The sequence below is a fragment of the Bufo gargarizans genome, chromosome 4 (genome assembly GCF_014858855.1).
Source record: "Bufo gargarizans isolate SCDJY-AF-19 chromosome 4, ASM1485885v1, whole genome shotgun sequence".
NCBI classification, from domain to species: Eukaryota; Metazoa; Chordata; class Amphibia; order Anura; family Bufonidae; genus Bufo; species Bufo gargarizans.
In genome coordinates, this window is record NC_058083.1 from 290,931,727 (window position 1) to 290,947,206 (window position 15,480).

General features: G+C 42.3%; 1 protein-coding gene across 1 annotated transcript in view; it reads right to left on the bottom strand.

Moving 5' to 3' along the window:
- REV3L (REV3 like, DNA directed polymerase zeta catalytic subunit) overlaps nucleotides 1-15,480 on the bottom strand; it is a 205,877-nt gene that overhangs the window by 18,844 nt on the left and 171,553 nt on the right. The window contains exons 18-24 of the mRNA XM_044291751.1: nucleotides 11,901-12,006; nucleotides 9,300-9,415; nucleotides 8,573-8,691; nucleotides 5,826-5,944; nucleotides 3,900-4,041; nucleotides 2,413-2,657; nucleotides 1,999-2,107 (exon numbers count right to left, since the gene is read on the bottom strand). Coding sequence (XP_044147686.1) covers nucleotides 1,999-2,107; nucleotides 2,413-2,657; nucleotides 3,900-4,041; nucleotides 5,826-5,944; nucleotides 8,573-8,691; nucleotides 9,300-9,415; nucleotides 11,901-12,006 — 956 coding nt within the window. The remainder of the gene's footprint in view (nucleotides 1-1,998; nucleotides 2,108-2,412; nucleotides 2,658-3,899; nucleotides 4,042-5,825; nucleotides 5,945-8,572; nucleotides 8,692-9,299; nucleotides 9,416-11,900; nucleotides 12,007-15,480) is intronic.

Genomic DNA, 15,480 nt, shown 5'->3' on the forward strand with positions numbered 1-15,480 from the left:
TTGGTCAGTTATTTAGATCAGTTAGGGTTCATTCAAACGTCCGTGGTGTGTTGCGGATCCGCTTCACACCCGGCCGGCACCCCCTATAGAAATGCCTATTCTTGTCCGCAGCTGCGGACAAGAATAGGACATGTTCTATCTTTTGTGGAGCTGCGAACCGGAAGTTCGGGGCCACGCTCCGCAAATGCTGAAGCGGAAAGCACATAGTGTGCTCTCCGGTTCACGTCCGGGCCCATAGAGAATGTATGGGTCCCCACCCGTTCCGCAAAATTGTTGAGAAGTAAAAGTCAGGGTTAGGTTATGAAAAAATATCCAAATCTTTGATGATCCCCAGGAGCACCATAAAATCTATCATAACCAAAAGAAAAGAAAATGGCACAACTGCAAACCTGCCAAGAGACGGCCGCCCACCAAAACTCACAGACGGGGAAAGGAGGGCATTAATCAGAGAGGCAGCACAGAGACCTAAGGTAACCCTGGAAGAACAGTGACTGGAGTATCTGTACATAGGATGACAATAAGTTGTACGCTCCATAGAGTTGGGCTTTATGGCAGAGTGGCCAGAAGAAAGCCGTTACTTTCAGCAAAAAACAAAAAGGCACGTTGTGAGTTTGCGAAACAGCATGTGGGAGACTCCCAAAATGTATGGAGGAAGGTGCTCTGGTCTGATGAGACTAAAATATAACTTTCGGCCATCAAAGAAAACGCTATGTCTGGCCCAAACCCAACACATCACCCAAAGAACACCATCCCAACAATGAAACATGGTGGTGGCAGCATCATGCTGTGGGGATGTTTTTCAGCAACCAGGACTGGGAAACTGGTCAAAGTTGAGGAAAAGATGGATGGTGCTAAATACAGGGATGTTCTTGAGCAAAACCTGTACCATTCAGTGTGTGATTTGAGGCTAGGACGGAGGTTCACCTCCCAGCAGGACAATGACCCCAAACACATTGCAAAAACACTTGAGTGGTTTAAGGGGAAACATGTAAATGTATTGGAATGGCCTAGTCAAAGCCCAGATCCCAATCCAATAGAAAATCTGTTGTCAGACTTAAAGATTGCTGTTCACAAGTGCAAACCATCCAACTTGGAGGAGCTGGAGCAGTTTTGCAAGGAGAAATGGGCAACAATCCCAGTGGTAAGATTTGGCAAGCTCAAAGAGACTTATCCAAAGCGACTTGGAGCTGTGATTGCTTGCTGCAAAAGGTGGTTCTACAAAGTATTGACTTTAGGGGGGTGAATAGTTATGCACATTGACTTTTTCTGTTTTGTCCTATTTGTTGTTTGCTTCACAATAAAAATAAAAAAAAAGCATCCTCAAAATTGTGGGCATGTTCTGTAAATTAAATAATGCAAATCCTCAAACAATCCATGGTAATTCCTGGTTGTGAGGCACTAAAATGCGAAAAAAGTCAAGGGGGGGTGAATACACATACACACAAACTTTGACCTAATGGTAAACTGATTTTTATTTTATTTTTTCGATCTTAGCTCTGATGAAGACTGGGAGTCTGATCTGAGGTCTGATGAACATTGGTGGTATGATCTCTGGTCTGTTGAAAAAAAAAATTTCTTACTTTTCTCCTCTAAAACCTAGTTGCGTCTTATGGTCAAGTGCATCTTAGGCCGAATGCACACGGCCGTGAGTAGTCCGTGGAACCACAAGCTGGATTCCTGCTGAGAGCAGGAGCGCACGGCGTCATTGGTTACTATGACGCCATGCGCTCCCCTGATCTATACCAGTGTATTACTGTACTGTGGCGGCAGCAGGGAGCGCAAGGCGTCATAGCAACCAATGACGCCGTGCGCTCCTGCTCTCAGCAGGAATTCAGCCCGTGGTTCCACGGACTGCTCACGGCCGTGAAAAACGGCCGTGTGCATTCGGCCTTATAGAGAGAAAAATACCATAGCTGTGTCAGTTCAACCAAATTTCATTTGCATTATTAAACACAGAATAACTAACCAGGGCTATTTTCGCAAGGCCAATCTTCTTACCTTAACAAATGCAACTCCATTGGGCGATATTGTAATGTCATGCCGTAGCTGGTACAAAAGGTCTGGAGGAACATGCAAAGACGTGCAGCCAAATTTTAATTCTTCACACCTAGAAATAAAGTAACAATATGAAATTATGGCATAAACTGTGGTTACAGATAAGATAATAACTGGGTCAGTACAAATGATAGCAACTGGTATGTACGGAATAAAATAAAAAAACAGAAGGTGTTCATAGTCTTTATGTTGTAAAGGTTCACAAAACACCCTACAATGGCACAATAAACATACTTGGAGCTGGACTAATACATTGAAATAGTCTACTGCTGTTGTGTCTTCTATGCATCCCTCCTCCTGTATCTACTTATAACTCATGTTACAAACCTACTCAGTAAAAACAATGATGGTTCTTACATTCCCAGGTTCTCTATGTTCCCCAGACAAGTTGAGTAGCAGTAGTTATATGCAATCACTATGGAGGGGTACAAGGACTGAAAATCTAGCACCAATATTGAATTGCTGTAGAATTTGGATTCTGGCTCCATCACAAGTGGTATGCACTGTGGGGCTCTCATCTGAGCTCGCTGCTGGACACTTGGAGTTACTGGGATATAATTCATCGGTTTTGCAATGCGGAGCATCATTGATTCAACTCGGTACTGTGCAAACAAAAAGTGAAAAAAACATCTTTACTTTTGTCATGTAATCCTTTTAAACTGAAATGCAAAGCTGTAGAAATCTTTTGAAATGTTGCACACGAATAAGCTGAAATTGTAAACCCCTTCACCACCATCATGGCAGCCTATATGCCACAATTCACTAAACCCATGATGATGGTTGTTTTGTCCTGTTTTTTTTAAAGAGGACCTTTATGAAGTTATGAATGAATTACTAACAGTCTGCAGTAAGGGTACAGAGGGGAGGTAACCAGTTGGGGGTTTGTACCTGCACAGCCCGCCTCTAGCCACACCCCTGCAACTTGTTACCCCCCCTTTGTACCCTTACTGAAGGCTAATAGCAATTCATTCATAACTTCTAGTACAAATAATAAAGGAACGGCACACCATAGAGCCATAAGAAAAGATGTTCCAGAATTATTATTACATGGGGAATGCATGAAACTATTAAAACAGACATGTCAGGAGTTGTTAAAGGTCCTCTTTAAACTTAAATTGGTCGGGCTAATTAGTGACTGACAGCCTCCCCCTGTACAGATATAATTGCCTATCACTAAGCAGGACTGCCAACTGGACCAAGTATAAAAGGAGCAGAGATTTAAATACCGTAAGGCCTCTTGCGCACAAATGTGTGCTCCCCATGGCCATGCTGCAGCCTGCAAATTGCGGGCCACAATGCACGAACACCAACCGTGGGGCAGCTGCAGCGGATCGCGGACCCATTCAATTTAATCGCTCCGTGATCCGCCCGTTGCACAAAAAGATAGGACATGTTCTATCTTTTTGCGGAACGGAAGTATGGGACGAAACCCCCACGGAAGCACTCCGTAGTGCTTCCGTAGGGTTCCGTTCCATGCTTCCGTTCCGCATCTCTGGATTTGCGGACCCATTCAAGTGAATGGGTCCGCATCCGTGATGCGGAATGCCCACGGAACTGTGCCCGTGTATTGCGGATCCGCAATACGGCCACAGAGCGCACACGTTCGCGTAAAAGAGGCCTTAAGTGAAATACAAATTATACTGAATGTTCTATAAAAATATATAACAATCCGTTTAGTCCTTTTTCTCTATAATATAGACTGTACTGAATTTTCACAGTGACAGGTTCCCCTTTAAGTGGTGGGTTATTTATTAGTAACCAATAGCAAGCTAATGTAACATCAGCAGTAAATGCACTACAACACTACAATCTCTCCCGTCACCCACTGCTACGGTTTACTTTACCTGTGATCCTCTAGTTAGGACATGCAAAAACTGTATCCCAAAAAGTCTTGCTAGTTCACTAGTTCTCCCAATCAAATCTAACTGTTCAAGTAACTGTAGTGTTCCATGCACCCTGCTCATGTAATGGTCAATCATCCGCCATCTGTAAAAAGAGACAAAGAAGAATGAATATTTAATCTATCTATATCTAATTTAACCCATTTTATCTAACCTATTTTATCTAATCTATCTATATCTAATTCATATCTAGCTCATCTAATCTATGCTAGCTCATCTAATCTATGCTAGCTCATCTAATCTATGCTAATTTATCTAATCTATACTATTTTATCTAATCTATTTATATATAATCTATATCTATTTTATCTATCCATTTTATAAACCAAGAGTGTGTCGTGGATGGAGCTGGAAACTGCAGTGCTGTTCCCATTCACTTCAAAAGGAGCCACGCTGCATTAACCAGCGCTGTCCACTACACACAATGGACAGATCTGTAATTCCAGCGCCGGAGCTACTGCACAACTGCTGATTGGCAGGGGTGTTGGTTGTTGGACATTGATGGCCTATCTCATCAATATAAAAGGTCTGGAAAATCAGTTTAATTTTATTATAAAACTATCCTAAAAGTCTTCAAATTTAAAAAGACCATCTTTTTATGAACTAAAAGGCCCAATGATGGATAAAACAATGAACCCTCATAACCAGGATAATGCTAAACCATTCATAACATTTTATTTCTTTAGAAAATTGGCAAAACGGGTTAAAAAAAAAGACTAAAAGCATTATTACTCACCTCACCAATCCCCTGACTCTGCGATTCTTACCACTTCATGGTCCCATCTCGGCACACAGGGAAAAGAAGGAATCAGTGGCTGAGGTGGCTCACCATTTCAGCCAGTGATTGGCAGAGTGCGTGGGCATTTCCTATGTGATGAGATTGGAACAGGAAGTACAGACCAGTGGGGATCTGGTAAGCTTTGAAACGGCAGAGGCAGGTGATTGGTGAAGTCAACTAGGCACATGCCATGTGATATTTCCACGGGAATACAAGCCTGCGGACAGCATATACTTTAATTCTTAAACTTAATAACAGATGTCAAGGGAGTTAATGGAGGGACCCCCTAACTGAACAGAATATCTACCTTGTACATTATTATTATGCTGTACTTGTAAACCACAACATATTACATTGCAGAGAATAGAGTTTTACACTTACCTAATCTGGAACATCGAACAGCCTGCAGGAGCAGATTTATCAATGTATTTAAAGGGCATCTCTCAGCAGATTTGTAGCTATTAAACTGGCTGATCTGTTAGATGTGCGCTTGGCAGAGGATTTTCCATGTCCATATGTGCCCACATTGCTGAGAAACACCTAAAGTCTCAGCTATGTCTCCAACTGCTGCGCCCTCTCCACTTTGATTGGCAAGGCCAGGAAGTGAAAACATCATCACAACTGGCCAATCAAAGAGCAAGGGGCGCAGCAGTTGCAGAGAGAGCTGAGCCTCTAGGAGTCATGGCCCCAGTTGCTCCTAGAGGCGCATTCCATATATTAAAACTTCGTTTTTTTCTCAGTAATGTGGGCACATATGAACATGGGACCCACACAGATGCCTTCAGCTGCCATGTGCACATGTAACAGGTCAGCCAGTTTCATAGGTAGAAATCTGCTGACAGATGCCCTTTAAGTCAGTTTGACATACAAACTGAAAAATATGACAAAAACCCCCCCTTTTTTAAGCCCCCTGTAAATTATTTTTCAACACATTAAGCTGTGTTGGAAAGAATAAGAAGGCCTTCAGACTAAAAGTCTTCACCTCCTTATAATAAGTATGGCCTGTGCCATCTTGTGGCGTTTGGTTCACCAGTATTAATACATCTCCCCTAATAAAGAATTTGCCACATTTATCATTAATAGAACATTACCTGTAAACATCAGATTTATGATCAAACCAATCTGATAATGTTCGAAAAGTAAAAAGTGGGAACCTTTGGTGAAGAACATGGAAGGCCACATTTTCAAATGTATAATTAGTCAGAGCAACCTACAAAATAATGAAAAAAAAAAAAGTTACTAAAATTAACTCAAATGCTCTTGCATTTAATAGATTTTAAGCATCTACATAAAGGTAGATCTGCATGGGATGCATTTAGGGGAACACTGAGGCATTTTCCTTCACCCCTATGGGCTGTAGAGGGCACTAAAAGCCTACATAATGTCATCAGTAAATCATTTTTGAAGTTTAATACCTTAGAATGAATATGAATCAAGAGACTGCTAAATTTACTTACCTTTTACCACCTCTTGAGTACAGAATGAACTGAAACGCCGCATATTTCTTTACATAATGCATTTAAATAGGACAAATAAAACAAAGTTAATATTCCAAAACTTTTTTCTTCTACCTTAAATACTGGGGTGGGGGTGGGGGGGGGGGGATTTATCATCCTGACATTTTTTTATGTAATGTTTCTGGTGAGTTTCAACTTTTACTAAAAGTTTGATAAACTTGGCGCAATATTTGAGCTTTCAATAACATTTCCCACTCACAATTCGAAACCAGATTATAGGCTACAGAGTCTACTCTACCCCCTGAAGTAACACTGCACAAAAATCTTTTTAAAAAGCATAGTGCAAATGAGAGTCACCGCTCACCATTTACAGTATCTACCTTAATGTAAACCTATAGGTAATATGGCCATAGACAAAATGTATGGGAGACAAAAAACAGAATTGCTATTTTCTATTCATCTTAACTACCAAAATCAAAAAATAAAGCAAATCAAAAATGGTACCAATGAAAACTACAAACTATCCTGCAATAAAACAAGCTCTCCCACAGTTACGCTATCAAATAAATAATAATGTTATGGATCTTAGAATGTGGCGACACAAAAACAAATTATTTAGTAGTTAAAAAAAAAAAAATTAAGCATTTGCGTCCCGTAAAATTCAAGGTCTCATACAGCTACACTAAAGAAAAAAATTAAGTTATGACAACTGGACCACAGAGGGGGAAAAATGTTACTGGTCATTAAAGGTTTTTTCAGGATTTACTTACTGATGGCCTATCCTCAGGATAAGTCATCAATATCAAATCGACAGGGGTCCGACTCCCTGCACCACCACCGATCAGCTGTACGAAAAGGCCGTTGCACTTCGTGAGCACTTAGGCCTCTTCTTGGGCCACGTGATGTCATATTCGGTCAAATCGCCTATTTGCAGCTCAGTCCCATTCAAGTTAATTTGCCTGGGCTGCAATATCAAGCACAGCCAAGGTACAGCGCTGTACTTGGTAAGCTGCGAGGAGGCTGCGGCATTCACTTCACCAGAGTGCTGCAACCTCCCCAAAAGGCTGATCGGCAGCAGTGCAGGGAGTTGGACCCCTGCCGATCTTGTACTGATGAGGATAGGATATCTAAATATAAATCTTGGAGAAACCCTTTAAGGCTAACAGTCACATCATTAAGGGCTTTTTCTGGGAGTACAGTGTTGAAAATCCATCCTCAGCATAGGTCATGCATATCTGACCAGTGGAGGTCTGACACCGCCACCAATCAGCTGCTTGCAGCTATGCTTGGTATTATAGTTTAGTCTATTTACTCGAATGGGACTAAACTGCACGTTGGCCATGTGACTAATAAACGTGATGTTACTGGCCTAGGAAGAGACCACACAAATCACGAGCCATGGCCTCTTCAAACAGCTGATGGGGGAGGGTGCCCGGAGGTGGACCCCCACCGATAAGATAATGATGACCTACTCCCGGAAAACCTCTCAAGTCACCTGAATTGTACACAAACTATAAATTCAAAGTCGACAATAAAAAGTGCAATTTTAGGAAGGTTTTTATCATTTTAATATGACTGTTGGAGGGTTAAAGAGAGGTGGAAAATAATAAAGCATATTAAAGGGGTTTCCCGAGACTTTTAGGGCACATGCACATGTGTATGCCGCCATTTCTTTTCTTTTTTTTTTTAACTCCTGCAGAAATGTGCTATAATTGTCTAAAATACAGACAAGTATAAGACACGTTCTATCTTTTTTGCGGGGGCACGGAAAAGACATATGGATGCGGAAAGCGCACCATGTGCTGTCCACATCTTTTGCCCCATTAAAATGAATACGGATTAAATGAGGACCAAACATACGGTCGTTTGCATGGGCCCTTATACAGATAACCTATCCTCTGAATAGGTCATCATTATATGAGCATGGGGTCCAACACCCAGGACCCCTGTCGATCAGCTGTTTGAAAAGGCACTGACACTCTGTAGAGGCGCTGCCTTCTCCAGCTTTTTCTAGGCCATGTGACATCATGTTCATCGGTCCCATGGCTTAGGCTCAGCTCAGCCCCACAGAAGTGAATGGGGCTGAGCTGTGATATCAAACACAGCGGCTATATAATGTACGATGCTGTGATTGGTGAGTGGAGGGGACCAGAGGATAGGTCATCAGTAGAAAAAAAGTCTCAGAAAATCCCTAGAAAAGGTGGAAAAACTTTACAGAGAAAGGCCAAAATAAAATGTTAATACAAAATAAGATACTATAAGGCCCCTTTCTGCTGTGTGAGGAGCAGAATACCGAAAATGACGGAAGTGCCAGATAGTACAGCCCATTACCATTCATGAGCGGACTTGTGCAAGAAATAGTATAAAAACTTGGGCAATACCTCAGGTCTCATCATCCTCCAAACATTTAATATAATCCGACCAACTATATTTATCTCACTCATAGCTTCAGCACCATATTCATCTTTGTCCGCAGAAAATCGGTTCTCATTTGTATCCGCTAAAATGAAGAATGAAGAGAGAAGTGATTATTACACATAGCACAAACTGTTTCAAATATATATACGGAGGTCCTGATAAAGGGGTGTAAAGTGGGGGTAAAGGGGGCATGTCCTTTCTGCAGCAGCTCTCTCCCTGCAACTGTCACAGCTTCGGTGGAAGCTGGAACTAAGCATGCGTGTCCACCTCAGCAAAGCAATACTTTGATTGATAGGGTCAGGCAGTGTAAATGTCAACACGCCTGGCTCTATCAATAAAAGTGCAGAGGGTGCAGCAGTTGCAGAGTCTCTTGATATAATAGTAACACCCCCATTGCTCCTAAAGGTTCATTTACATATATTAAACATCATATTTCTCGGCAATGCGGGCACATATGAACATGGCACCAACACAGATGCCTTCAGCTGCCAAGTGCACATGGAATAGGTCAGCCAGTACAAATCTACTGACAGATGTCCTTTAAGGTGCCCCATATACGTATATTACATTTGACAGTACAATATATAGGACACAATAACTGTCCGAATACCAAAATTAGTTTCGCTATTAACTCATTACACATTATCACAAAGACCTTTCTGAATCTACTCTGCACTACTGTCAACGCACCAGGTACTCTGGACATTTGCTGGCAGAGATTCACATTAAGGGCCGATGCCCGCTGTAAAAGATAACCCCAGGAGTGCATCTGGACTTCATATCCTAGCAAAATATCAGGGTCATATCTGAAAAGTAAAGGACAGCATATTAGAAGTTATCCCAATAACAGCAACATCAGAAGGTCATCGACTATTGGAAATGAACAAATGAGTAATTGCGCAGTGGAACTTATTATTATGAAGGACTTTAAGGAATAATCACTGTACAGGCGAAAAATTTCTACAACTTTCCAATATACTTTGGGGGTAATTTATGCCAATCTTGATCTCCTGTGCGCTGGAGTGAGATGCACCTTATTTATTAACAGGCAAATAGGGGCATCTCTAGCACCACGTGCACCAGAAACTCAAATCTACCCCAGCTAGCGGCTGGGGTACATTTCAGCAATAATTTATGGCAGTTAGTGGTGTAAATGATAGTAGATCCTCTAAGTCTCACCCCCTTTCCCAACACTTTATGAAAGTGTCAAGAAGCACTAAAAGTTCCAACTTATGGTGCAAATAAGGCTACTTTCACACTTGCGGCAGAGGAATCCAGCAGGCAGTTCTGTCGCCGGAACTGCCTGCTGGATCCAGCAAAACGTATGCCAACTGATGGCATTTGTAAGACTGATCAGGATCCTGATCCGTCTTACAAATGCATTGAAGTGCCGGATCCGTCTTTCCGGTGTCATCCAGAAAAAAGGATCCGGCATTTAGTTTTTCTAATTTTTTTGGGTCTGCACATTCGGCATTGCGGTATTTTGATACATTCCTATGGAAAAAAATGAAAGTGTTAGCATGCTGCGGTATTATCTCCGTCCTGAACAGTCACAAAGACTTAACTGAAGACCTCCTGATGCATCCTGAACAGATTTCTCTCCATTGAGAATGCATGGGGATAAAACTGATCAGTTCTTTTCTGGTATAGAGCCCCGAGGACGTAACTCTATGCCGTAAAAGAAAAACGCTAGTGTGAAAGGGTACCTTAGGTGTACATCACAATTTGTGACTTTTTTATGTCACCTTTCTGGCGTAAAACATTAGCAAATCTTCTCCTTTGTGTTTTAAAGGGGTTTTCTGGGAGTTAAATTTTGATGGCCTAACCTCAGGATAAGTCATCAATATTTGATGGGTGGGGGTCTGACTCCTTGCATCCTCACGGTCAGCTGTTGGAAGGGGCCATGGCACTTGGGTGACCACTGGGTCAGTCTCTAACTGTAACAAGTGGCAACTCTGCAGGCCTCTCACTTCCCTTTCCCAGCTAATTTGGAGGTGACTGAAATTTGAGCTAAATGCATCTTTGATCATGAATGTTTAATTTATAATCAATTGTCCCTAATAAATGAAAGAAAGATTAATCCAGCACTCGGGGTGCCTTTATTCCAAAACATCTAAGGCAACTTTCACACTTGCGCTTGATCGGATCCGTTCTGAACGGATCCGATCATATTAATGCAGACGGAGGCTCTGTTCAGTACGGATCCGTCTGCATTAATAACTTAGAAAAAATTCTAAGTGTGAAAGCAGCCTGAGCGGATCCGTTCAGACTTTCAATGTAAAGTCAATGGGGGACGGATCCGCTTGAAGATTGAGCCACAGGGTGACATCTTCAAGCGGATCCGTTCCCATTGACTTACATTGTAAGTCTGAACGGATCCGCTCGCCTCCGCACGGCCAGGCGGACAGCTGAACGCTGCAAGCAGCGTTCAGCTGTCCGCCTGTCCGTGCGGAGGCGAGCGGAGCGGAGGCTGAACACCGCCAGACTGATGCAGTCTGAGCGGATCCGCTCCATTCAGACTGCATCAGGGCTGGACGGAGGCGTTTGGGTCCGCTCGTGAGCTCACAAACGGACCCATGAACGCTAATGTGAAAGTAGCCTAAAAAGGTTACGTTTTACGGACAACACAATTGCTGGATTTCTCTTTCTCTCACTCTGATGGTCACTGGCATGTTGAGGTTTTTTCTGTGCACTGGAACTGCAATCGGTAAAGCCATCCTTGGCATATTCATCCATATCTATACAGATTGGGCAGTTCTAAACTTCAGTGTGATATCAAGTAAGAAAAGCCATGGAAAGTACAGGCAAGTCTACTTAGCAGACCTTTGCGCTGTGGGACGTATTTGATATTTCCTGTACTTAGCAGACCTGTCAGAGAAAGTCATCTTGTGTCAAATTTCCTGAAACAAGGAGTATGAAACAATTTAAAGAATACAACTTCAGAGGTGCTTAAGGGCATATCACGCGTACTGGTTAAGGTGCCACGAGGTTTTACTGGTGAAAAAATTGTACTTAATGTGTCTCAATTGTAAAAACTGCATTAAAAGCCATGGCAAAAATTCTAGTTTTTTCTTTTTCCAATGTGGCTTTCATGCAGTTTTAATAGCATCTCAACTGGTATGAGTGATTATACCCTAAATGAGGTCCAGATTTCCACGTATGGGACCCCAAGTATAAGCGTTCTGAAGTGTGGACTACAAATTAAAGGTTTTAAAGTTATGAAGATGAACTGGGACTGGACCAGTTTTCCAGCACACATTCTATTTCTCTTGGTAGGCGAACAGGGCATACCTCCTAACTAAGCCGATCAATTGTTCAAACAGTTCTTTTTCATCAGTAGCATATGTCGTTTGGAAGCCTGTCACTCCAGATCTGGTCAATAAAGGTCTTCTGGCATCTGAAAAATTCAATCCAGGAAAACAGACTTTAGAAATGCAGCTTAGGGCATAGGCAAGTAGAAAGCCATCCATGAATTTTATGAAGACCGTTAAATACATGGTAAATGGTCAATAAAGGATCACTCAGTACATCTAGCTCAGGAGAAAAAGAAAAGAAAATGCAATACTTTAAAAGTTTTTTCCCCTTACTGGAGCTGCAAAGTTCTGACTCAAAAAAACAAAAAACAAAAAAAAACACAGGAGAGTTTTTGCTCTATCTGAACTACACTGTAGATAAACCACTACATTGCACCTCCGTTGTATACCCTTACAATGCAGCTGTTCGGATCAAGATATTGGAAGAACTGGCAAGAAATGAAAACCATGTTTAAATGAACATGTGGGAAATATTTTAAAAAATGACATAGCATTTTAGCCGGAAGCATTGTAAACCCGATTGTAAACACCGGATTAACCAAGATTATTTATTTTGAGTATGTCGGGGGGGGGGGGGGGGGGGCTTTCAGTTTCCACTTAGTCCTCTGTCCCAATATTTCTATGTAGAGTACAACTATTGTGGAGGAAATTTAAGATTACACTTCCCCGTATATGTATATTTTTTTTTCTCTTTTATATATATATATATATATATATATATATATATATATATATATATATATATATATTTTTTTTTTACATTAATTCTATACAGGGTGGGAATAAACCCGGGTGCTGTCATGGGCTTATGGAAAAGTGATTACCGGTAAGTGTAATCTTAAATTTCCCTTTCGCCCATGACAGCACCCTTGAGAGACGATTAGAATAGAAATCCCTTTATTTCTTAGGGTGGGACTACCGCCTGGAGGACTTTCCTACCGAAGGCTAGCTGTTCTCTATTGCCTAGGTCCAATCTATAGTGACGAAAGAAGGTGCCAGGCGACTGCCATGTGGCTGCTCTACAAATCTGTTCTAAGGTAGCGTCAGCCCTTTCTGCCCAAGTGGTGGAGACTGATCTTGTGGAATGAGCACCAAAACCCCCCGGGGGGGCCTTTCCAGCTGAAGAATAGGCCAAATTAATGGCTCTCACGATCCATCTGGAAAGGGTTTTAGAAGAGGCTGGGAGACCCTTATTTTTCCCACTAAACTGAATGAAGAGTTTTGAGGTTTTCCTCCACTGACTAGTAACCTCTAGATAATGAGATAGGCATCTTTTTACATCTAAACAGTGCAGTTTTTCCTCTTTTTCATTTCTCGGATTTTGGCACAGGGAAGGAAGGATAATGTCCTGCGTTCTATGAAACATAGAAACCACTTTCGGTAAGAAGGAAGGGTCTGGTTTAATGAGAACCCTATCATCTAAGATGTTAGTGTAGAGAAGGCCGAAATCTCACCAACCCTCCTTGCTGAGGTAATTGCCACAAGAAACGCTGTTTTGAAAGACAAGATCTTTATAGGTAACTGTTTAAGTGGCTCAAAGGGAGGTTCTGTGAGGCTAGTGAGGACCAAGTTGAGGTCCCAGGGGGGAATTGAAGGTCCAGATATAGGCCTAAGCCTGCTGATGGCTTTAAAGAATCTTCGGACCCACGGGTGGCTAGCGATGGGAGAATCAAAGAATGCACTCAAAGCGGATACCTGTACTTTAAGAGTACTTGGCCTCAAATTTTTTTCATGTCCAGCTTGCAGAAAATCTAAAATCCTACACATAGGTGGGGGATTTAAAGGATTCACCGGATCCTTGGCAAACTTCTGGAAGGTGTTCCAAATCCTGAGATAAATAGAGGAGGTGACATCCTTTCTGCAGGATAGTAAAGTGGAAACTACATTCTTGGAGAGTCCTCTACTTTCTAGGATTTCCCCCTCAAGAGCCATGCTGTTAGGTGTAACTGCTTCACACTCGGATGATTGACTGGTCCTTGGGATAGAAGATCTTGCCTCTCCGGGAGAATCCAAGGGTCCGTCAAGGATAGCTTCCTCAACCAGGTGAACCAGGTTCTTCTGGGCCAGAAAGGAGCAATTAAGATCACTGTCGTTCTTTCTTGTCTCAACTTCTGTAAGAATCTTGGAAGAAGTCTTAATGGAGGAAAGGCGTAGAGGAGCTGGTTCGGCCAGGGAAGGGAGAAGGCATCTATCCCTGTTGGTGAATCTCTCGCGCTGAGGGAAAAGAAAAGATGACACTTTCTGTTTTCTCTGGTGGCAAATAAGTCCAGATGAGGACGACCCCAAAGTCGAATTATTTGATCGAACACCATTTGGTTCAGACACCATTCCCCCTGGTCTAGTGTATTTCTGCTTAAGAAATCTGCCACCTTGTTTTCTGTACCTTTTAGATGTATTGCCATAAGGGACGGAACAGAAGGAATTATAAGGGAAAAGATATCCGTTGTTAACTGCATAAGATTTTCTGATCTGGTTCCTCCTTGTTTGTTCAGATAGGAGACGACTGTGGCGTTGTCCGAAAAAACCTTTATAGATTTTCCCTGTAGTAAAGGAAGAAACTCTTTTAAGGCGAAAAAGACCGCCCTCAGTTCCCTCATGTTTTGGGAGTCTAGACTCTGCTCTCTTTCCCAAACACCTTGTCTTAAGTACCCTTGGCAACAGGCCCCCCAACCGGAAGGACTTGCGTCGGTGGTAAGGGTAACAAAATTTTGTTGGATCCAAGGGAGCCCCTGGGACAGGTTTGCAGGATTCAGCCACCAGTGAAGGGACTGGATCACTTGGGGGGTGAGTGTGAAAGGTGTATCTAATGGGCGGAGGGAACCCTGCCACTCCTTCAGAATTTGCCACTGTAGGGGTCTGGAGTGAAGATGGCTCCAACTGACCGCTGGTATAGCGGAAGTCATTCTGCCCAAGACCGCCATTGCTTGTCTGATAGTAGGGTTCTCTGTCGATATCAGGGACTGAACCTGTTGTATTAATCTCTGAATCTTGTCCTGGGGTAGAATACAGAGTAGTTTCTTTGAGTCCAGCATCATCCCCAGAAAGACACAAACTTGGGAAGGTATTAAATGGGATTTTTCTCCATTTATTTGCCAGCCGAGGTCTTCTAGGATCTGCACTACTTTTTTGAGGTGTACTTCTAGAATGGATTTTGACTCTGCTACCACCAGGAGATCGTCTAGGTAAGGAATCACTAAAATGTATTTTTCCCTTACATGAGCCATGACTTCTGCCATGACTTTCGTGAAAAGTCTGGGAGCTTGAGAAATCCCAAAGGGAAGGGCTGTATATTGTAGGTGCTGAATGTGACCTCCTATAGAAACAGCGACTCTGAGGAATTTTTGACAGTCTAGCCGAATAGGAATGTGGTAGTACGCATCTCTTACGTCTATCGTAGCCATGAAGCAGCCCCTGAATAGATGTCTTACAACTGATTGGATCGACTCCATTCTGAATTTTTTGTAAGAGAGGAATTGATTTAAATCCTTTAGATTTATAATAGTTCTGAATGTTCCATCCGGTTTGGGGACCAGAAAAAGGGAGGAGTAAAAACCCTC